This window comes from Callorhinchus milii, unplaced genomic scaffold, assembly GCF_018977255.1.
Source record: "Callorhinchus milii isolate IMCB2004 unplaced genomic scaffold, IMCB_Cmil_1.0 Scaffold25, whole genome shotgun sequence".
In the NCBI taxonomy this organism is placed as follows: Eukaryota; Metazoa; Chordata; class Chondrichthyes; order Chimaeriformes; family Callorhinchidae; genus Callorhinchus; species Callorhinchus milii.
In genome coordinates this window covers 7794358-7816870 of record NW_024704766.1, presented here as the reverse complement: position 1 = coordinate 7816870, position 22513 = coordinate 7794358, and the positions used below count along the sequence as shown (strand labels likewise).

Here is a 22513-nt window from a genome sequence, read left to right as displayed (position 1 = left end):
AAACCCGTCCTCTTCAAATACCCGTCCATCTCGTTTTTAAAAGCTGTTATCGAATTGGCCTCAACCGCCCTTTGCGTTCCAGATTCGAACAACTCGCTGCATGAAAACATTTCTTCTCACCTCCCCTCGGCTTCTTTTAGAGACTATTTTAAATCTATGACCTCGAGTCACCGACACATCCACCAGTGGGAACAGTTTTTCCCTTTCTAACCTATCAAATCCCCTCATGATTTTGAAGACCTCTATCAGGTCCTCGTAACCATCTCTGCTCCAATGAGAATAATCCCGGCCTCTCCAGCCTTTCCTCATCATCACGGTCCCTCATTCCTGGTACCATCCTCATAAATCTCCTCTGCACCCTTTCCAATGCCTTAACATCCTTCCTATCGTGTGGTGCCCAGAACTGGGCGCAGTATTCTAACTGAGGCCTAACCAGTGTTTTATATAGGTCAATCATAACCTCCTGACTCTGGTACTCTATGTCCCTATTTATAAAGCCTAGTATCCCATATGCCCTTTTTACAGCCTTATCTACCTGTCCTGCCACCTTCAAGGATTCATTTACCTGCACCCCCAGGTCTCTCCCCCCTTAAGATTGTATTACCGCCTATATTGCCTCCCCTTTCTTTCTACCAAAATACATTACCTCGCATTTCTCCACATTGAAATTCATCTGCCATGTGTCACCCATTTTACCATTCTGTCTATGTCTTCCTGCAGTTGGCTACTACCTTCCTCATTGTTTACCCCCTCCCTAACTTTGTGTCGTCCACAAACTTGGAAATGGTACTTGCTATACCCAAGTCCAGATCATATATATATGTATATTAAGAAGAGCAGTGGTCCTATTACCGATCCCTGGGGGAACGCCACTGTACACTTCCCTCCAGTCAGAAAAGCAGCCGTTCACCACAACTCTCGGCTTTCTGTCTCCCGGCCCATTCTGGATCCGCTGCCACTGTCCTTTTTATACCGTGGGCTTCTATTTTTCTTACAAGTCTTTCATGTGGCACTTTGTCAAATGCCTTTTGAAAGTCCATATAAACTACATCAACTGCACTACCTTTATCCACTCTCTCCGATACCTCATCAAAAAATTCTATTAGATTTGTTAGACAAGATTTGCCTTTAACAAATCCGTTTTGGCTGTCCCTAATTAACCCATATTCTTCTAAGTGAAGATTTATTCTGTCCCGGATTATAGTCTCCAGGAGTTTCCCCACTACTGATGTTAGGCTGACTGGCCTGTAGTTCCCAGGTTTGTCCTTCTGGAGTCCTGTAGCTCAGTGGTTAGAGCACTCGCTTTGCAAGTGAGAGACCTGAGTTCAATTCCAGGCAGAGGGCGAAACCTTGGGCAAGTTTCCTTACTCCACACAGAGCCTAATAATAATCCCTCCAAAAAAACAAGACAATAAATTGGTCATTTTCAATCCACGACTGTTTGTGGGACATTGCTGTGCGCAATTGGCTGCCGCATTGGCCCACAAATATACAGTCAATTCACTTTACAGTGTGTTCTGTGAAGCGCTTTGGGACGTCCTCCCAACGTGAAAAGCGCTAAATCAAATGCAAGGATTATTATTATTATTATGTACCTTTTTGTACAGGGGAATCACATTGGCCACTCTCCAGTCCTCTGGCACCACCCCTGTGTCCAACAAAGAGTGAAAAATTGTAGCCAAAGCCTCCGCTATTTGTACAGTTGCCTCCCATAGTAAGCTAGGGGGACTTATCTACCTTCAGCCCAGTCAACCTTTTCAGTACTCCCTCTCTGTTTATACTTATCCTCTCCATTTCCTCTGCCCTCTCCTCTGATACTGCGGCATTTGGTGCTTCCACTTCTTTTGTGAAGACAGATGCAAAGTACTCATTCAGTTCATCAGCCGTGCCCTCTGCCTCCACAATAAGATTCCGCCTTAGTCCTTAATTGGCCCCACCCTACCTTTGACTAACTTTTTTTCTTGATATGTTTGTAAAATATTTTAGGATTCTCTTTAGTGTTACCCGCTAACCTTTTTTCGTATAATCTTTTTGCCCCTCTTATTTTCTTTTATTTCCTGTCGGCATCGCAGCTAGAGGTGCCTGTCAGCAAACAGGCAGATATCAGCCTCGCTCAGTAAATAGCTATTTTGACTCTGAGGTTCACGTGCTGAGTCAGAACTTGAGGCTATTGTTTACACTGACACTAAAACATGGGACTAACCCACAACACTATTGGAAAAGAGTTTTTCCCAGTATCTTGGCCAACAGTCCTCAACTTTAAGGATTATTATTCATAAAGCCACTGCCCCAAGTAAGCCTGTGCTTGTGATTTCCCACACAGGAACTGAGATCATTGGGAGTGTTGGGATTCACTTAGCACTTCATGAGCATCTTCATCCACAATGCATCAGCCCTAACTGCCTGGTGGGCTGGCCAGTGCGTGAAAGCTTTCTGTGTGCATTGTCCCTGGCCTTGTTGAAATAGCAGCTACTTGCATAAAATGCATAATTATTCTTATTTCTCACAGCATATTTCCAGTTTACTCATTGGCAGTCTATTTAAAAATAATTCATCAGATCCGGTTTCCTTAAAATATTGATCTTTTGACAATTGCACTGTTGCACTTTATAGTCTAAACCGGTCGGCGTGTGACATTCCAGGAAATCCTGACATTAACCCCATTTGGGGAACTTGGCTGTGTCCTGTGTTCTCTCTGTGCAATCTTTGCCCTCATTCTTATAACCACTGTACTTCATGTCTTTTGTCCGAATTACATAATTGCTGGAAGTGAAAAGACAAAAAGTGCATAATTGTTTTTGACCTGTGTCGAAAGCCAAGCCTTGAATACCTACTGTGTAGTGTTTCTAAGTTGTAATGCTCTTCTGGAGGGGAGGGGACAGGGTGATATAAGAAAGGCTGGTCGTTCAGCTGTGCTGGATGATATCTGATCCCACGTTTCTCTTACACTCAGTTCACCTTAAAATAAATTTCATTCTAGTCTCTTACATATTTAANTTTTTTTGTCTTCTTTCCCCCTCTCATCAGAGGCTCCCTGCACCAGGAGTTAACAATCCTGTTGGAGAATAGTAATAATAATTGCATTTTATGTCTTGCCTTATCACGTCGTTGATTGTGGGTGAAACGAGGCAGCCAATTGCACACAGCAGTGTCCCACAAACTGTTGTGGATTGAGTGGTCAAATTATTATTATTTTATATATTTTAGAAGGGATTATTACCTCCAGAAAGTGATCCGCCAGTCAACTAACAACCGGGTTCCTACTTGCTGCTAGGTTATCAGAGGCATATGGAGTAAGGAAACTTGCCTTAGGTTTTGCCCCATCTCTTGCTGCTGTCAGCTCCCACCACAAAAAGGTGTTGAAAGTGCAAATGAGCGCTGTGTTGGCTGCACACCTGCAGCCGCTGTGGCTAGGGGCCATCAGCCTGGTGTGCAGGGGATGGGGCGGGAGGAGTTTCTAACCTCAGCAATATGAGGCAGCTGAATTTTTGTGATGTTATCATATGTTATGGCTTCTTGTTTCATGTTATCATCGATATTAATCTAACGCTAGTTGATATGAATTTCTGTTTTACTATAGACATTTGCCTCTAAAGCTGCTGCAGAGTTTCCTGTAAGTGCAAACGTTGGTTCACACAGCAATGCCAGGGTTAGTTATTACATTTGGTTGATGATGTGTGTTTAGGATGTGTCAATGCTATAGGTTAAGCTGGTTAATTGCCACGGACAACAGAATGAGCCAGGATGTTAATTTTACTAACCTTGTCGGGGAGCGGCGGCAGGACAGCGCGGGGAGGAGCCTGGGCCTACTGACCCAGGTACTTAAACTCGACGCCGGAGCGAGTGCAGCTAGGCAGGGGAGGGGACGGAGCGGGGGAACTGCGACGTCATAGATTAGTTTTCAGGTGAGTGCGCGCGCAAAAAAAAAAAAAAAAAAAAAAAACCCTCTGCGCCCCCCCCCCCCCCCCCCCCCCCCCCCCCCCCCCCCCCCCCCCCCCCCCCCCCAGGGCTCACATCAGAGCCCACTATGGTCCTGTTGGGTTCGCTGCCCCAATCTGCGGGATAATGCCATCCACCTGACCGCTCGCTCCCGGTCCCCGCGTGCGCACTATGGCTGCCGCTTTGACCCGAGCCCCCTCACCCCCTCCCTCCCGCCCCCTCCTCTCTCCCCCCAAACCCTCCCCCCTCTGCATCTCTCCCGCTCTCTCCTCCTCTCTCTCCGTCCCTCTCGTCTTCTATCCCCACTTGACCCTCCCACAACCTCCCTCTGCTCCAGCCTGGGAATCCTCCGCCGGGCTCACCGCGGCACTCGGCGTTGGCTGTCCAGCAGCAGCCACACCGACTGCCCCATTCCCCACCACACTCGCCACCCACCCCGGACACAGACCCGGGGAGTCAACCTCTCCTCCCTCATCCCCATCCCCCCACCCCTGCCTCACAACCTGGACCCCCCTCCCCTCCCACACACCCTTCTGTCAACCGCTCCCTCCACATCGGACTGCAAAATGTCCGCTCCCTCTGCAACAAGGCCCTGGTCATCAACGATCTCATCCTTGATGAGAACGTTGATATCATGGCCTTGACAGAAACGTGGCTCACCCCAGGCGACACCTTCCCCCTCACGGAGGCCACGCCACCCGGCTACACCTCCCACCACATCCCCCGCCCCAACCGCCGTGGCGGTGGTGTTGCCCTTATCTCAAGGACACCACTTGCCCTATCCCCCTACTCCACTGGCTCTTTCCCCTCCTTTGAGCACCTCACCCTCTCCCACCCCTCATTCCTCTCCCTTAAAATCCTCCTCCTCTACCGGCCCCCTAAAACCTCTCCCACCTTCATCTCTGACATTTCAACACTCCTCACATCTCTTTGCCTCTGCTCTGATCGCCTCATCATCCTGGGCGACTTTAACCTACACTTCACCCCCTCCTGCTCCATCTCCACAGACTTCTCTTCCCTGCTCTCCTCACTCAACCTCTCCCTACACATAAACTCCCCCACTCACAGTCACGGCCACCCACTCGATTTGGTGATCACCCGGGGCCTCAGTGTCTCGGATGTCACTATTACCGACAAGGCCATCTCTGACCACTACTTCATCTCCTTCACCACCTCCACCCCCCTCCCCACCTCCACCAGACCCACCACCATCTTCTACCGCCCTTGGAAGAAGTTACCCCCACAATCCCTAACCGATGCCTTGGAGTCCTCTGAACTCCTCTCCCTCTGGCCTTCAACCCTCACCGACCCCTCTTCTCCTCTCTCCCTCCTCCACAATACCCTCTCCTCCACACTCGATACTCTTGCCCCCATCACTTCCCGCACTGTCTCCTACTCCCGCTCCTCCCCCTGGTACACCACCCACCTCCGCTCACTGAAAAGCCAGGTGCGGGCTGCTGAACGCACCTGTGTCAAATCTGGCCTAACGGTCCACCGACAAATCTGGCTGGACCTCCTCAAAATTTACCGCTCCACTCTAGCCTCGGCCAAGTCGTCCTTCTACTCCAGGATAATCCTGGAGGCGAAGAACAACCCCAGGCTACTGTTTTCCACCACAACCCGACTCCTCCGTCCCCCCGCCACCCCGCGCAGGTCATCTCCTCCAACCTTCACTGCGAGGAGATGCTGGATTTCCTTGAATCCAAGATCAAGGGAATCCGCTCCGCGGTCACTTCCCCTCCAACTTCCACCCACCACCCACCCCTTCCCTCCCACACTCCGACTCCTACCCATCCTCCCCTACACACCTTCGTACCCGTTTCCCCACCCTCTGTCACTGAACTCATCCTATCCCTAAAACCAACCACCTGCTCCCTTGACCCCATCCCCACTCCACTCCTTATCTCCCAGCTCCACTTTCTTGCCCCACATATCACTGACATCATCAACCTGTCCCTCTCCTCTGGCTCTGTCCCCATTCCATTAAAAACTGCCATCATCACGCCCACCCTGAAAAAACCCTCCCTTGATGCGTCGCAGCTATCAAGCTACCGGCCCATCTCCAACCTCCCCTTTCTCTCCAAGGTCTTGGAAAGAGTTGTCGCCTCCCAACTGCGCTCTTTCCTTTCCACCCATTCTCTTTTTGAACCCCTTCAGTCAGGTTTCCGTGCTGCCCATAGCACAGAAACTGCCCTGGTCAAGGTCACCAATGATATCCTGACCATCTGTGACCAGGGCTCCCTCTGTCTCCTCGTCCTCCTCGACCTATCGGCAGCATTCGATACGGTCGACCACGCTATCCTACTCCACCGCTTGTCCTCCCACCTCAACCTTCAAGGCACTGTCCTTGAATGGTTTAGGTCGTACCTTTCTCACCGTCTTCACTTTGTCTCAACGAATGGCTTCTCCTCCACCCCCCGTACTGTCTCATGTGGTGTCCCTCAGGGCTCTGTCCTCGGTCCCCTCCTCTTCACCCTCTATATGCTCCCCCTCGGTGACATCATCCGCAGACATGGAGTTAACTTCCACATGTATGCGGATGACACCCAACTCTACCTTTCCTCCTCTACTCTCAACTCCACGACCACCGATGTCCTGACAGCTGCCTGTCCGACATCGAGTCCTGGACGAGAGACAACTTTCTTCAGCTCAACGTGCGAAAAACCGAGGCCCTCCTGATTGGCTCACGTCAGCGCCTCCGCACCTCAGGCGCTGACACCATCAGCATCCAAGGCTGCACTCTCCACCTCTCAAAGCCAGTCAGGAACCTCGGCGTTTTGTTCGACCCTGAGCTGTCCTTTCTCCCTCACATCCGCACCACAACTGGCACCGCCTTCCATCACCTCCGGAACATCGCCAGACTACGGCACTACCTCACCCCTCACGCTGCTGAAACCCTGGTCCACGCCTTTGTCACCTCAAGGCTGGACTATGGGAACTCTCTCCTCGCCGGCCTTCCCGCCACCTCCCTCCACAAGCTGCAGGTCATTCAGAACTCTGCAGCTCGTGTACTGTCCCGCACCAGGCTTCGCGACCACATCACTCCCACCCTCGCTCGCCTCCACTGGCTCCCCATCCCCCAGAGGATTGATTTCAAGATCCTCATCCTCACCTACAAGGCCATTCACGGCCTTGCTCCCTCCTACCTCTCCAACCTACTATCCCCCTACCTACCTGCCCGTACCCTCCGTTCCTCTGGCTCCGGTCTGCTCCACGTCCCCCGCCCCAACCGCCCTACCATCGGTGGTCGGGCCTTCAGCCTCTCAGCCCCCAGGCTCTGGAACTCCATCCCCCAGTGCCTTCGCCGCTTCCTCCCTTTCCTCCTTCAAGGCCGGTCTCAAAACCTTTCTCTTTGACCGTGCCTTCAGCTCCCCTCTCGACTCTCTTCCCCCTCCTCGCTCCCTCCCTCCCTTCCCTCACCCTGACCATTTCCCCCCTCCTCGCTCCCTCCCTTCCCTCCCCTCACCCTGACCATTTCCCCCCTCCTCGCTCCCTCCCTTCCCTCACCCTGACCATTTCCCCCCTCCTCGCTCCCTCCCTTCCCTCCCCTCCCCCTGACCATTTCCCCCCTGCTCGGGTCATGACCCAACTGTGCAGCGCCTTGGGACGTCCTCCTGACGTGAAAGGCGCTTTATAAATGGAATCTTGTTGTTGTTGTTGTTGTATTCTGTACCCAAATTAGACCAAAATCTTGTGGCTGTAATATCATCCCATCAATCCTGGAAACGTTCATACTGAGAATGCTTTGTTCATGGAACGCTTTGCTGCAATTGGCTACTGAGGCCAAGACTTTAATATTTTAAAATAAAAATTGGATAAATATTTGAAGAGAGAGAATGTGAAAGAATAGAGGGGTAAGACCAGGAAATTGGTATGAGGGTAGGTGGCTGCATTGGATTCATAAGCACAGGCTTGATGAACTGAATGGCCTCCCACAGAGCTGTGATCTGAATGCTTCCTCTGACTCATCCTTTTGTGCTGATACAATAAAGTGCTGAAAGCCATTCACAGTGACATGCAACTTGACTTGGGATCATGTGATTGAAGGTGCACCACCAGGTCCATCAGTTCTGATGAAAGGACATTGACCTAAAATGTTAACTCATTTTCCTCTCTCCATGGATGCTGCCTGACCTGCTGCGTGTCCCCAGCCACTTGTGTGGTTATACCAGATTTCCAGCTCCTCCAGTACTTTGCCCTTTACAAGGATTCTTCTTCTTATTATTGTACCATACTGAAATGGTCTAAAATGTGGATTGGTTCTTGGTGTAGTGATGCAACTTGAATTGTGATGAACGTATCTCACCTCTGAGGTACATTTTCATCAAATGAATTGAAATTAGCGTGTGAACTTCTGGGCTGTTTTATTGTGCTCCTACAGGAGAGTGATTTGTGTCCCATTACATTATTAATGGGCATATTAAGCTGTGTTCTCTGATCTATGTTGCGTCTTATTTTCTAATATAGCAAGTACAGGTACTTGGTAAAATGGACAAGGGACAGTGGATTACTAATGAATAACTTGGATCTTGTACACAGCAATAACCTATAGTTTCTGACCTCAGAGATGCAGTGTTGTCTATTTGTGTACAGAGCTAAGAGCCTCAATATAGCTCTCTCTGCGTCCAGAACTCTATGCTGCCCTGGACAGATGAAGTGCCAGATTTTGTGAATCTGCCCATTTATCTCGTTATCATGGAAATGTGGCTCGCTGTATAACTGAGCATATGAGCTGGCCCTTGTGTCTGTCCCAGTAGTGAGAACATTTGTGTTTATATTGTACACTTTAAAAAGAACGTGTTTGCAGGTTTGTAAATTTGGCACAAGGTAGCCTAGCTTCGTTCAAAAGTTAAAATGAGTATTATCATAGAATCATACAGCATCATTCCAGATCCCAACAACTCGCTTGGTGGGAAAAAAAAATTCCTAACCTCTCCTCTCTTTTAACAACTAACTTAAATCGGTGTCCTCGGGTTACTGACCCACATGACAGTGGAAACAGTTTTTCCCGGTTCAACCCATCAAATCCTCTCATGATCTTGAAAACCTCTATTAAATCCCCTCTTAATCTTCTCTGCTCCAGAGAGAATATTCCTAGTTTCGCTAACCTCTCCTCATAACTAAGGTCCTTCATTCCTGGTACCATCCTGGTAAACCTCCTTTGCACCCTCTCCAATGCCCTAACATCTTTCCTAAAGTGCGGTGCCCACAACTGAACGCAGTCTCCAGCTGAGGCCTAACCAGCATTTAATAAATATTCAACATAACCTCCTGACTTTTGAATTCTATGCCCCTATTTATAAAGCCTAGTATCCCATTTGCTTTTTTAACAGCTGTATCTACCTGTCCTGCCACCTTCAGAGATTGCTTATGTGGATCCCCAGGTCTCTGTTCATTTGCCCCTTTTAAGATTGTACCATCAGCTTATATTGCCTCTCCTCATTCTTCCTTCCAAAATGCAAAACTTCACATTCCTCCACATTAAACCTCATCTGCCACGTTTCTGCCCATTTTACCAATCTGTCTAAGTCCTCTTGGAGTCTGGTGCTATCCTCCTCACCATTAACTACTTTTCCTAGCTTAGTATCATCTACAAATTTGGACATTGTGCTCCCAATATCCAGGTCCAGATCATTAATATAGATCAGAAAGAGCAGTGTTCCCAATACCGACCCCTGAGGGACACCACTACACATCTCTCTCCAGTCAGAAAAGCAACTGTTTATGACCACTCTCTGCTTTCTGTCTCCTTCTGCCAGTTCTGGATCCATGTTGCCGCAGTCCCTTTAATATTTTATATAAAAATATTTTGTTTAAAAGTCTCTTATGTGGCACTTTAAAAAATGCCTTTTGAAAATCTAGATAAACAACAACAACAACAAGATTACATGTGTATAGCGCCTTTCATCAGGAGGACGTCCCAAGGTGCTGGACAGTGTACAGCATTTCAGACCTGAGCTGGGGTTGGGGGGGGGGAAGGGAGGGGAGGGGAAGGGGGATGGCCGATGGCACGGTCGAAGAGGAGGGTCTTGAGGCAGGACTTGAAGGAGGCTAAGGAGGGGGTGAGGGAGTGACTGGGGGATGGACTTCCAGAGGTTGGGGGCAGAGCGGCTGAATGCTCTCCCGCCAATGGTGGGGTGGGTGGGGCGGGGGCGTGGAGCAGCCAGAGCCGGCTGAGAGGAGGGAACAGGAAGGTTGGTAGGGGGTTAGGAGGTCGCAGAGGTAGGGTGGGGCGAGGCCATGGAGGGCTTTGTATGTGAGGACCAGGATCTTGAACTGGATCCTCTGAAGGATAGGGAGCCAATGGAGTTGGGCGAGAGTGGGGGAGATGGGGTCACGGAGTTTGGTGCGGGAGAGGACACGGACTGCAGAGTTCTGGATTATCTGCAGCTGTGGAGGGAGGGTTTGGGAAGGCCGACACCAGGCCGTTTGCATAGTTGAGCCTGGAGGTGATGAAGGCATGAACAAGAGTTTCAGTGGCCTGAGGGGTGAGGTAGTGGTGGAGTCGGACGATGTTACGGAGGTGAGGGAAGGCAGAATGGGTAATGGCTTGGATGTGGGGGAGAAAAGGCAGTTGAGGGTCAAATACGACACCTCGGTTCCTGACTGATTGGTGAGTTGTAGTGTCTAACCATGGAGGTTGATGTTGCCACAGCCTGAGGTGCTGAGGCGCTGGCGCGAGCCAATCTGGAGGGCCTCAGTCTTGTTCACGTTCAACTGTAAGAAATCTGCCCTCATCCAGGATTTGATGTCCGACAGACAGTCTCTCAGGACAGCAGTGGTCCTGGAGTTGAGGGTGGGGCAGAAAGATAGAGTTGGGTGTCATCGCGTACATGTGGAAGTTAACCCCATGTCTGTGGATGATGTCACCAAGGGGGAGCATATAGATATTAAAGAGGAGACAAGGATAGAGCCCTGGGGGATATGACAGTGCGGGGCTGGAGAAGAAACCGTTAGAGGCAACGAAGTGGAGACGGTGAGAGAGATAGGAATCGAACCAGGCAAGGGCAGGTCCGTGAAGATTAAGTAAAGAGGAGAGGCGTTGTATGAGGATGGAGCGGTCGACAGTGTCGAAGGTGGCAGAGAGGTCTCTACCTTCATCCACCTTCTCAGTCACTTCATCAAAAAATTCTATTAAGTTTGTCAGACACGATCTGCTTTTAACAAATCCATGTGGACTATCCTTTTATTAAACCATATTTTTCTAAGTGAGAATTTATAGTCTCTAGAAGTTTCCCTACTACTGATGTTAGGCTGATTGGCTGTAGTTCTCAGGTTTATCCTTCTGCTCCTTTTTGTACAGGGGACTAACATTTGCAACCTTCCAGTCCTCTGGCACCACTCCAGTGTCCAAAAAGGTTTAAAATTGTGGCCAGATTCTCCACTATTTAGACCCTTGCTTCCCTCAGTAACCCAGGATGCATCCCATCCGGACCAGGTCACTTAACTATGTTGGGGGTCTTTTTATCACCTTTCGCCCACAAATATACAGTCAATTCACTTTACAGCATATTCTGTGAAGCGCTTTGAGACGTCTAGAAGACGTGAAACGCGCTATATCAAATGCAAGGATTATTATTATTATTATTACTTCCTCTCCGTTGATTTTTATCATATCCAATTTCTGTTCACACGCCTGCGTTATTGTGGCATTGGTTGCATTATGTTCTATTATTATTCAGGAAATGTCTGCTTTTATTCAAAATCCTTTTATTTGTGGAGTCCTGTAGCCTATTGGTTAGAGCACTCTCCCTGCAAACGAGAGGACCTGGGTTCGATTCCAAAGCAGGGCAAAACATTAAAATTGAGGTCCTGTCTGCCTCTTCAGTTATTTATTTGCCTACACTTGGCACCAATTATCTGTGGAGTCCTTTGAAAAATTGATGTTATAGGAAATACATCAAATATAAGGAGTTTTATTATCACCCACAACACACAGTCTCTGCACTTTGCAATATATTCTGTGAAGCACTTTGAGATGTCTCAGGGAAAAATGTTTGGCAAGTTTCCTTACTCCACACGCCTCTGTTTACCTAGCAATAAGTAGGAACCCAGTTGTTAGTCGATTGCTGGATTGCTTTTCCAGGGATAATAATCCCTCCAAAACATTTTTTTAAATTTGGTCACTTAATCCACGACTGTTTGTGAGATACTGCTGTGTGCAATTGGCTGCTGGATTTTGTCCACAAAATATACAGTCAATTCAGTGTGTCCTGTGAAGGGACGTCCTCCCGACGTGGAAGGCGCTCAATAAATGGAATCTTGTTGTTGTTGTTGCTTCGAGAAGTCTCAAATACGTAAATAAGTGCTATATCAAATGAAAGGATTATTATTATTAAAAATGTTCTTCTCTTGCCCTCAGGCGACATCTGACCAAACTGTCGTTGATCTTCAGCCACATGCTGGCCGAGCTCAAAGCCATTTTCCAAAACGGAATTTTCCAGGGAGACACCTTCAGGATCACCAAGGCGGACGCTGCAGAGTTCTGGCGCAAGTTCTTTGGAGAAAAGTAAGTTTATCTTCCATTCCCGGTTGTGTTTCTATAGTTTCAGGAAAGAATACGGTGCCTTTGGTCACCTCACCTCCAGCTCTGCATTGAGGCTGTTAAATGCTCCGAGATTCTACTTGTGTGAAGGCGTTATATAATGTGAGTTGTTGTTTCAGTATGGTGACAGATCTGACCTCCAGCCAGTTGGCAAATCACAGCTGGTTTTCCCAGCACTAAATCAATCTTCTGATCAGAAATCCCAAGTTTCCTTTGATGGTAGTTTTATTGATGGAGCACACCTCGTGGCTGTTTCTTTCGCCTGTTAGTGATAGTTGACCAGGAACAGAGAGAGAAGAATTCCATCTGTACCAACAACAACAAGTTTACATTTGTATAGCGCCTTTCACGTCAGGAGGACATCCCAAGGCACTGGACAGTGTACAGCATTTCAGACCCGAGCTGGGGTTGGGGGGGGGGGTAAGGGAGGGGAGGGGAAGGGGGATGGCCGATGGCATGGTCAAAGAGGAGGCTCTTGAGGCGGGACTTGAAGGAGGCTAAGGAGCGGGTGAGGGAGTGACTGGGGGATGGATTTCCAGAGGTTGGGGGCAGAGTGGCTGAAGGCTCTCCCGCCAATGGTGGGGCGGGGGCGTGGAGCAGCCAGAGCCGGCTGAGAGGAGGGAACAGGAGGGTTGGTAGGGGGTTAACAGGTTGCAGGTAGGGTGGGGCGAGGCCATGGGGTGCTTTGTATGTGAGGACCAGGATCTTGAACTGGATCCTCTGAAGGATAGGGAGCCAATGGAGTCAGGCGAGAGTGGGGGAGATGGGACCACAGAGTTTGGTGCGGGAGAGGACACGGGCTGCAGAGTTCTGGATTATCTGCAGCTGTGGAGGGAGGGGTTGGGAAGGCCGACATGCAGGGCATTTGCATAGTCGAGCCGGGAGATGATGAAGGCATGAACAAGAGTTTCAGTGGCCTGAGGGGTGAGGTGGTGGCGGAGTTGGGCGATGTTACGGAGGTGAGGGAAGGCCGAGCGGGTCATGGATTGAATGTGGGGGAGAAAAGACAGTTGAGGGTCGAACAAGACACCTCAGTTCCTGACTGGTTGGTGAGTTGTAGTGTCCAACCATGGAGGTTGATGCTGCCGGAGCCTGAGGTGCTGAGGCGCTGGTGTGAGCCAATCAGGAGGGCCTCAGTCTTGTTCACATTCAACTGTAGGAAATTTACCCTCATCCAGGACTTGATGTCCAACAGGCATCAAGTCCGACAATGTCTTCCACGGATGCTTTGCTGTTCAGATGGGAAACCAGGACGTGGCTCAGAGCAGGGCGGCTGTCTTGCTGGCAACAGAGTGACAAAGACTCATCTGATCTGGTGTCTGTCAGTGTCTGATGCATTCTAGTAAAAGCTTCCTGACCAGCTCTTTATCACTACAAACAGGTGTTTGGGTTATTTTAACCATTGCTGCAAGAAAACCAAATGTAAATGGTTAATATTTGCTTGACACATACTCATGAAGTATACCGATTGGTAATATTGGTTGGTGTGTGTATCTGTGCCTATGAGTTGTGCACAGTTTGTTGCACACTTCCCTGTCACCGTGTTGCATCGCTGCAAGCCCTGCATGGGAGTGCAGAGCTACAGAACATTGATGCATGTCCCATGTGCTTTGCTTATGACTTTAATTCAAAATAGAAATGAAAAGTACAGTGATGCTACTGCAGTAAGTGTGATGAATTGATATTTCTGGATGGTGACATATCGTTCATCTTTTATTTCCTGGAAGTGTAATGAGCTGTGCCCTTGACAAGAGTGGCTTTGTTGTTATTTGCAGTACTTTTGTGGTGGTATATTATGACTATTAATGATTAAATTGGGAACCTGTTTCATGAGATGCAATGTGAAATGCTTGTTTTATAGGACTGTTCTAATAGGTTCTGGTCAGTGTTACTATTAGACAGTGGTGGATGCTCCTCAATGAGCTGCCTCCCCCCAATTTGTTCAACAGTCTCCGTGGATGCTTCCCTCTCAGTGTGAGGCAAATTGTCAGGCTCCCTTGGTTATCTATTCACTGCTCAGACAAGCAAAACAGTCTGATGAATGGGGTTCATTCCTTTCTCTTCATTAGTTCTTAGAAGCTTGATTCTAATTGAAGATAAGGCGTTCACTGTGCTCACATGACGTAACTTTCCATGAAACTTAAACCTGGAAAGTTTGGAATTGAGCTCCATGTCACCTTCTGTTGATACTGGGTCTATGAGCTGGCAACACTTCTCTGTCTGCAGGGGAAGGCTGATTTACTCACTTGTGTGACAACGTCTGACATTACAGCACCTGACACATAAGTGTTTGGCAAAGCTTGTACAAGCAGCTCACTGTTTGGCGTCCCAGATCTGCCACCCTCATTGCTTTTGTTTTATCCCTTTTTACATTTAAGCATTTTCTTATGCGTAACCGCACATGACAGTCACCATGATAAACTGTTTGTTCACTTTATGGGCTGTATGTGGGACCTTACCCCTGTATAATTGGCTAATGCATTTGCCTTCATACAGTCATTGCACTTGTCCTTGTCACAGTGACTTCGGCTGGGTTACCTCTTATCCTCTGTGATCACAGTCGAGTTTTCTAAGGAACTCATTAGATGAAGGAATAACATAATTTTTAATTTTCATTATTCGTTTCATTCATTTATAGAAAAAAATTAGTTTCTTACAATCATGTTCTGTGGCCACATATCCCTTGTGATCAGAAAGAAAAGTTGAGTATAGTGACTGGTTTTGTCAAGTGTAGTGACTGCTACAGCAGCCTTTTTTCTTACACTCGAACAGACAGACAGGACCTCTTTTTAGTGTCTCTTATGAAGGACGGCACTTGGTAACGCAGGTTCTGACCAGTTCCTTCTCTTCTCTATGTAACAGGACGATTGTTCACTGGAAGGTATTTCGGCAAGCCTTGCATGATGTTCATCCAATCAGCTCAGGGCTGGAGGCCATGGCACTGAAATCTACCATCGACCTGACGTGTAATGACTTCATCTCTGTCTTTGAGTTTGACATCTTTACTCGACTCTTTCAGGTAACTGCTCCTGTGTGTGACCAGTGTGTGACACTGGCTGCTTCCTGACACCTAATCCAGGGAACATTGTGACTTTTTTAGCTCAGTCCTGAAGTATCTATTTATGCAGCTAAGATTGGCAAACCTTTCTTCTTGCCTTAGAGATTGATTAAGGGAGAAACTCTTGTGAGTTTCCGAGCTTCAGTAGTTACATGGCCTGCCTGATTGATTGACTTGCATTCTGAAAAATTCCAAAACTCTATGAAAGAAAACCAGTTTGGGTAACTTTTGTCTGTGCCTTTCATGTCTGGAGGATGTTTCAAATTGTCACTCAATCTGGGGAGGGTGGGTAAAAGGGGACTGAAAGAGCAGTCAAAAAAGATAAAAGGAATTTTGAAGGTGGATGATGCTCCAGTCCAGTGCTGGGGGGGAGGTCTGCGTTGTCAGGTGCCATCCTTTGGTTGAAATATTCTGCCCGTTTAGGTGAACATCAAAGTTCCCATGGCAATACTCAAAAGGGAGTTTCTCCCAAAGCCAATATTCCCCAACTATGATTGCTTACTTACTTCACAGCTGTTTGGCGTGTTTGAAGCACTCCAGGACGCTACCTTACTTGAAGGGAGGTATATAAATAAATACAAGTTGTTACTGATTGAGGATTGAGAGTGCGCCTGGGTGATGGAAAGCTTTAGAATTGAATGACTTTGCTCTCTGAGAAACAGGTCTCTTGTTTGTGTTGTATGCTGCACATGAATTGGCACAGTGGGTTGAATGTTGTGTGCAGCTGAGCATTCCTGGAAGCTGGGACTGCGCAGTGCCTCAGTCAGTCAGAGATGAATAATAATAATAAGGTGTAAGGTTAGATATATATCCTGAAGTTTCTCTTGGAGAGACTGGAAGAAACTTTACCGATCCTTCCCTTGGGGATTAAATAAATTGGACAGGATCCAAGGATTCAAGTGAGGCAGGTTTGTTGTGATTTGTGGAGTAACGGACTTGATAGACTCACCAGCTTCTTATATTTTAATATGCCAGCGAATGTGAAAGCTAAAAGATGAGGAGCTAGTTGTAATACTCCAGGATATTCTCTGAGTTCCCATAAAACCCTAAATCACACAGAGTCCCTTGTTTTCTCATTGAGTCTTGCTAAAAGTTTGTATCTGCCATTCGTGTCAGCAAATATAACTTCTCAGTTCTTTATAAATAAAAACTGGAGCAAGAACTGTGACCTCAATCCCATCATCCTCAATGTCTTAGTCAAACAAATAGTTGGCGTGTTTTCTTTCTCTCTTCCTGCTGCAGTGAACGAGGGTGAGAGATCACAGTCAGCAGCCTGGGACTTGTTTGGTTAGTGCTGTGTGAGTTGAATTGCAGTTTAGGATTTAGAGGCTGAGAATCCCAAATTGCTACTGCACTCACTTCTTTGGTTATTGCAGTTTAAAGAGGCTATTTTTCTTACATTACATATTTTCCTTACTCTCCTTTCTCATTCTGATCTAGCCCAATGCTATCAGAGAGATGGGGAATCCAGACTGTAATAATGTATAACTATTTGGTTTGTTGTAAATCGACTCCCTCAAAGCTGTCCTTGGTGGAAGAAGGTCCTGGATCCTAGGTTGCTTTAAAGACATTGCTGGGTTCCCAGCTTGGGATTTGGCAATTTATCAGATGTTTGTTCATGTAATTTTTAATAAACCATTTGTTTCACTTCCAGAGGCACTTGGCTGTGTAAATTCAAGCCGTCAAATGGTACACAATCTGTTTAACTGTCGCTGGGTAGGAGAGCAGCCAGTTTATAAGAGGCTTTGAGAATGTGGTGTTAGAATGTAAAGGAACAAAGTCCACATGCAGGCCTGCTTCACACGGCCTAAATGAACCCAGTTGTCTATTTTGTTGTTTTTGTTAAACATTATTTACAGTTTCTTTCCTCCTCGTATACAAGGAAAGTCCTGTAGTTTGTGGCCGGTGATTCAGCCTTCCACTGGCGGGTGGGTCGGTAACCCGAGGACACCGATTTAAAATAGTTATTGAAAGAAACGGAGGGGAAGTGAGGAGAAATGTTTTCATTCAGGGAGTTGTTGGGATCTGGAATGCATTGCCTGAAAAGGTGGTGGAAGCCGATTCGACAACAACTTTTACAACAACAACAACAACAAGATTCCATTTATAAAGCGCCTTTCACGTCAGTAGGACGTCCCAAGGCGCTGCACAGTTGGGTCATGACCCGAGCAGGGGGGAAATGGTCAGGGTGAGGGGAGGGAAGGGAGGGAGCGAGGAGGGGGAAGAGAGGCGAGAGGGGAGCTGAAGGCTCGGTCAAAGAGAAAGGTTTTGAGACCGGCCTTGAAGGAGGAAAGGGAGGAAGCAAGGCGAAGGCACTGGGGGATAGAGTTCCAGAGCCTGGGGGCTGAGAGGCTGAAGGCCCGACCACCGATGGTAGGGCGATTGGGGCGGGGGACGTGGAGCAGACCGGAGCCAGAGGAACGGAGGGTACGGGCAGGTAGGTAGGGGGATAGTAGGTTGGAGAGGTAGGAGGGAGCAAGGCCGTGAATGGCCTTGTAGGTGAGGATGAGGATCTTGAAATCAATCCTCTGGGGGATGGGGAGCCAGTGGAGGCGAGCGAGGGTGGGAGTGATGTGGTCCCGAAGCCTGGTGCGGGACAGTACACGAGCTGCAGAGTTCTGAATGAGAGTTTTAAGAGAGAAGCAGATAATTATTTGGTGAGTTTGCAGAGCTGTGGGGAGAGAGCGGGGGAGTGGGGTTGATCAGGGCTGTGGGGAGAGAGCGGGGGAGTGGGGCTGATCAGGGCTATGAGGGGAGAGCGGTGGATTGGGGTTGATCAAGGCTATGGAGAGAGAGCGGGGGAGTGGGGTTGACCAGGGCTATGGGGAGAGAGCGGGGGAGTGGGGTTGACCAGGGCTATGGGGAAAGAGAGGGGGAGTGGGGTTGATCAGGGATATGGGGAGAGAGCGGGGGAGTGGGGTTGACCGGGGCTATGGGGAAAGAGAGGGGGAGTGGGGTTGATCAGGGCTATGGGGAGAGAGAGCGGGGGAGTGGGATTGAATCTGATAGCTCTTTTCAAAGAGATGGCACAGACACGATGGGCCGAATGACCTCCTTTTGTGCTGTTACTGTGAAGCGCTCTGAGACGCCGTCCGGCGTGGAGAGCGCTATATAAATCCAACTTGTTGTTGTTAACGAGGATCAACTGAATGTACAGCTGTAGAGCAATCGCGTTGAGCTGTACTGTAGCAGTGCTTGGAGCCTGTGTGCTGGGGAGGCCTTGTAAAAGTGCTGCACGTCTGCATAACAATAAAAGCTATGGAGCCAGAATAATAATAACAATAATAATCCTTGCATTTGATATAGCGCTTTTCATGTCAGGAGGACGTCCCAAAGCGCTTCACAGAACACACTGTAAAGTGAATTGACTATATTTGTGGGCGAACGCGGCAGCCAATTGCGCACAGCAATGTCCCACAAACAGTTGTAGATTGAAAATGACCAATTTATTATTGTTTTGGTTTTGGAGGGATTATTATTAGGCTCTGTGTGGAGTAAGGAAACTTGCACGAGGTTTCGCCCTCTGCCTGGAATTGAACTCAGGTCTCTCACTTGCAAAGCGAGTGCTCTAACCACTGAGCTACAGGACTCCACAAAGAAGAGGTCGTTCAATCAATTAAGCTCCTCATTTCACAGACAGCTGCAACCGCTCAGTTGTTTTGTATCTAACCTACAAATTTGTTGTCCTATGAGTTTTGCAGTTTCCTGTACAGGAAAGCCACTTAAACCAAAGTGGAGGTTGCCAGACCCACAACATAACATGTAGAAGCAGGAGTAGGCCATTTGGCCCTTCGAGCCTGCCCCGCCATTCAATCATGGCTGATCTTCTAATCTAACTCCAGCTAATAACCTGACGCTGCCTTATCCCCATATCCCTTAATCCCTTTAGCAATAAGAAATTTATCTATCTCAGTCTTGAATATGTTCAAGGACTGAGGGTCAACAGCCCTTTGGGGTAGTAAGTTCCACACATTCACTGCCCTTTGAGTGAAGAAGTTCTTCCTCAACTCAGTGCGAAAGGGCTGCCTCTGATTTTAAGGTTGTGACCCCTGGTTTTAGTTTCTCCAACCGGGGAAACAATCTCCCACTATCTACTCTATCATGCCCTTTGATGATCTTATAGGTTTCTATAAGATCCCCTCTAATTCTTCTATATTCTAGAGAATATAGGCCCAAATTGGTCAGCCTATCCTCATAACTCATCCCCTTCATCCCTGGTACTAACCTAGTAAATCTACGCTGCACCCCTCCAAGGCAAGTACATCCTTCCTTAAATAAGGAGACCAAAACTGCACACAGTATTCCAGGTGTGGTCTCACCAGGGCCCTATACAGTTACAGCAAGACTTCCTTACTCTTATACTCTAATCCTTTCAGAATGAATGCTAACACACCGTTCGCCTTCCTAATTGCTTCTGCACCTGCAGACTAACTTTCTGTGATTGGTGTACAAGGACACCCAAGTCCCTCTGGACACTAACACATTCCAATCTCTCCCATTCTAAAAAATAATCCGCTCTACTGTTTTTGCTACCGAGGTGGATGACTTCGCACTTCCCTATATTATACTTCTTCTGCCACCTACCTGCCCAATCACCTAACCTATCTATGTCTCGCTGCATTTTTTTAATGTTGTCCTCTGTGTTGACACTTCCTCCTAGTTTTGTGTCATCAGCGAATTTAGATATATTAACTTCGATGTCCTCATCTAGATCGTTGATGTAGATGGTAAATAGCTGAGGCCCAAGGACTGATCCTTGTGGCACTCCACTAGTCACATCCCGCCAATCTGAAAAGGACCCGTTTATCCCTACTCTTTGTTTCCTACCCGTTAACCATTCCCCAATCCACGTTAATATGCTCCCCCCAATTCCATGGGCCCTTATCTTTTGGACTAACCTTTTATGCGGCACCTTATCGAATGCCTTCTGGAAGTCCAAATAGACCACATCCACTGACTCACCCTTATCCAGTTTACTCGAAAACCAGTGGCACAGGCCCCCTTTGGTGGGACAGCACACAGGGAAACAAGTGGTCCTATAAACTCCCTGTTCAGTAGCGGACTATATTTCACCAGCTATGCACCCAGTTGCTTAAAAACACATTCCCTCATGTCATCATTGTGGAGTCCTATAGCATAGTGGTTAGAGCACTCGCTTTGCGAGAGAAAGGATCTGGGTTCGATGCCTGGGCAGTGCGAAACGTTAGGCACTGACAGCATCACCATCCAAGGATGCACACTCCACCTCACTGAGCCAGTCCGGAATTTTGGCGTCTTGCTTGACCCTCAACTGTCCTTTCTACCCCACATCCATGCCATAATCCGCTCTGCCTTCCACTACCTCCTCAACATTGCCCCGGCTCTGCCACTGCCTCACCTCTCAGGCCACCAAAACCCACATACACTCATTCATAACATTGAGGCTCAACTATGCAACCTCCTTTCTTGTTGGGCTCCCCAACTCCTCCCTCCATAGGCTGCAGATCATCCAGAACTCTGCAGCCCGTGTCCTCTCCTGCACCAGGCTCCCCGACACTATCACCCCCATCCTCGCCCGACTCCACTGGCTTCCCGTCACACAGAGAATACAGTTCAATATTCTGGTCCTCACCTTCAAAGCCCTCCATGGCCTTGCTCCCCCCAATCTCTACGACCTCCTAACCCCCTACCTGCCTGCTCCTTCCGCTCAGCGGGTTTCAGCCTGCTTCACGTCCCCTGCCTCGCCTGGCCCACCATCGGCGATGGGCCTTCTGCCACTCTGCTCCCACCCTCTGGAACTCCAGACCACAGTCCCTCCTCAACCCTCCCTTGCCTCCTTCAAGATCCATCTCAAGACCCTTCTCTTCGACCATGCTTCACCTCCTTCCTCCACTGCCCTCCATCCTCCCCAATCCCGAACCCCAGCTCGAGTCCGAAACACTGACTGTGCAGCGCCTTGGGACATTCTCCTGACAGTAAAAGTGCGATACAAATGTAATTTTGTTGTTGTTGTTGTTGTTAGGCATGTTTCCTTACTCCACACACCTCTGTTTACCTACCAGTAAGTAGGAACCTGATTTTTAGTTGATTGGCAAATGGCTTTTTTTAATCCCTTAAAAAAAATTAATAGTTAGTCACTCAATACACGACTGTTTGTGGGGACAATGCTGTGTGTAATTGGCTGCCGCCTTTATCCCACAAAACATACAGTCAATTCACTTTACAGTATATTCTGTGAAGCGCTTTGAGACGTCGCAAAGACGTGATAAAGCGCTGTATCAAATGCAAAGATTATTATTATCAAAAGAATCCTTCCTTATTAAGTGCTCACAGGATCCCACTTCGATTAGGAAGTTGAAGCGTGTTAAATATCACAAAGGCAACCTATAAACCCAGATTAAGAAGCCCTGATCTGTGACTGAGTGTTGGTTGCTACCATGTGACCAGTATCGAAAGCTAAAGCTTTTAGACAACTTTCGGGAGATCAGCAGGAGAACCCCCAACCTGAATGGCTATGATAAACCAGGTTATATCTGTGGATGGAGGGAGAGTGAGGATGGCGGGAGCTGCTATGAATACCCTAGCAAGGAGGTTAAATGGGGGAGAATTGGAGCAATAAAGAATTAGTGGCAAAATAAACTAATCGAACAATGATCCAAAGCTCCTTCTTCTGACCTGAACACTGAACATACATTTTTTTAATAATCCTCAAATCCGAATTTCTCCTCTAACTGTGAAAGGTTTGTTCTAATGGAAGGGAATGTGACATTCCTGATTTCCTACATACATTTCACATTTAATAGTGCTGACGATTGCATTCTCTATCATTGCCTGCATGACAGTGAGTGTGTGTGTGTATTTTCCCAGAATCAGCACATTCCCTGTACCATTTTGTCTTTAAAATCGACTTCCATTTTATAAGGTAACAGTGATTTTTATTTGTGTTTCCTGTTTGCTTGAAATAGTGATTGAACCAGAGGAAAGCTAAAAGC

At 47.9% G+C, this 22513-nt stretch overlaps 1 protein-coding gene across 1 annotated transcript in view; it reads left to right on the top strand.

The window, feature by feature from the left end:
• cbl (Cbl proto-oncogene, E3 ubiquitin protein ligase) overlaps window positions 1-22513 on the top strand; it is a 58867-nt gene that overhangs the window by 22408 nt on the left and 13946 nt on the right. The window contains exons 3-4 of the mRNA XM_042343842.1: window positions 12302-12448; window positions 15347-15503. Coding sequence (XP_042199776.1) covers window positions 12302-12448; window positions 15347-15503 — 304 coding nt within the window. The remainder of the gene's footprint in view (window positions 1-12301; window positions 12449-15346; window positions 15504-22513) is intronic.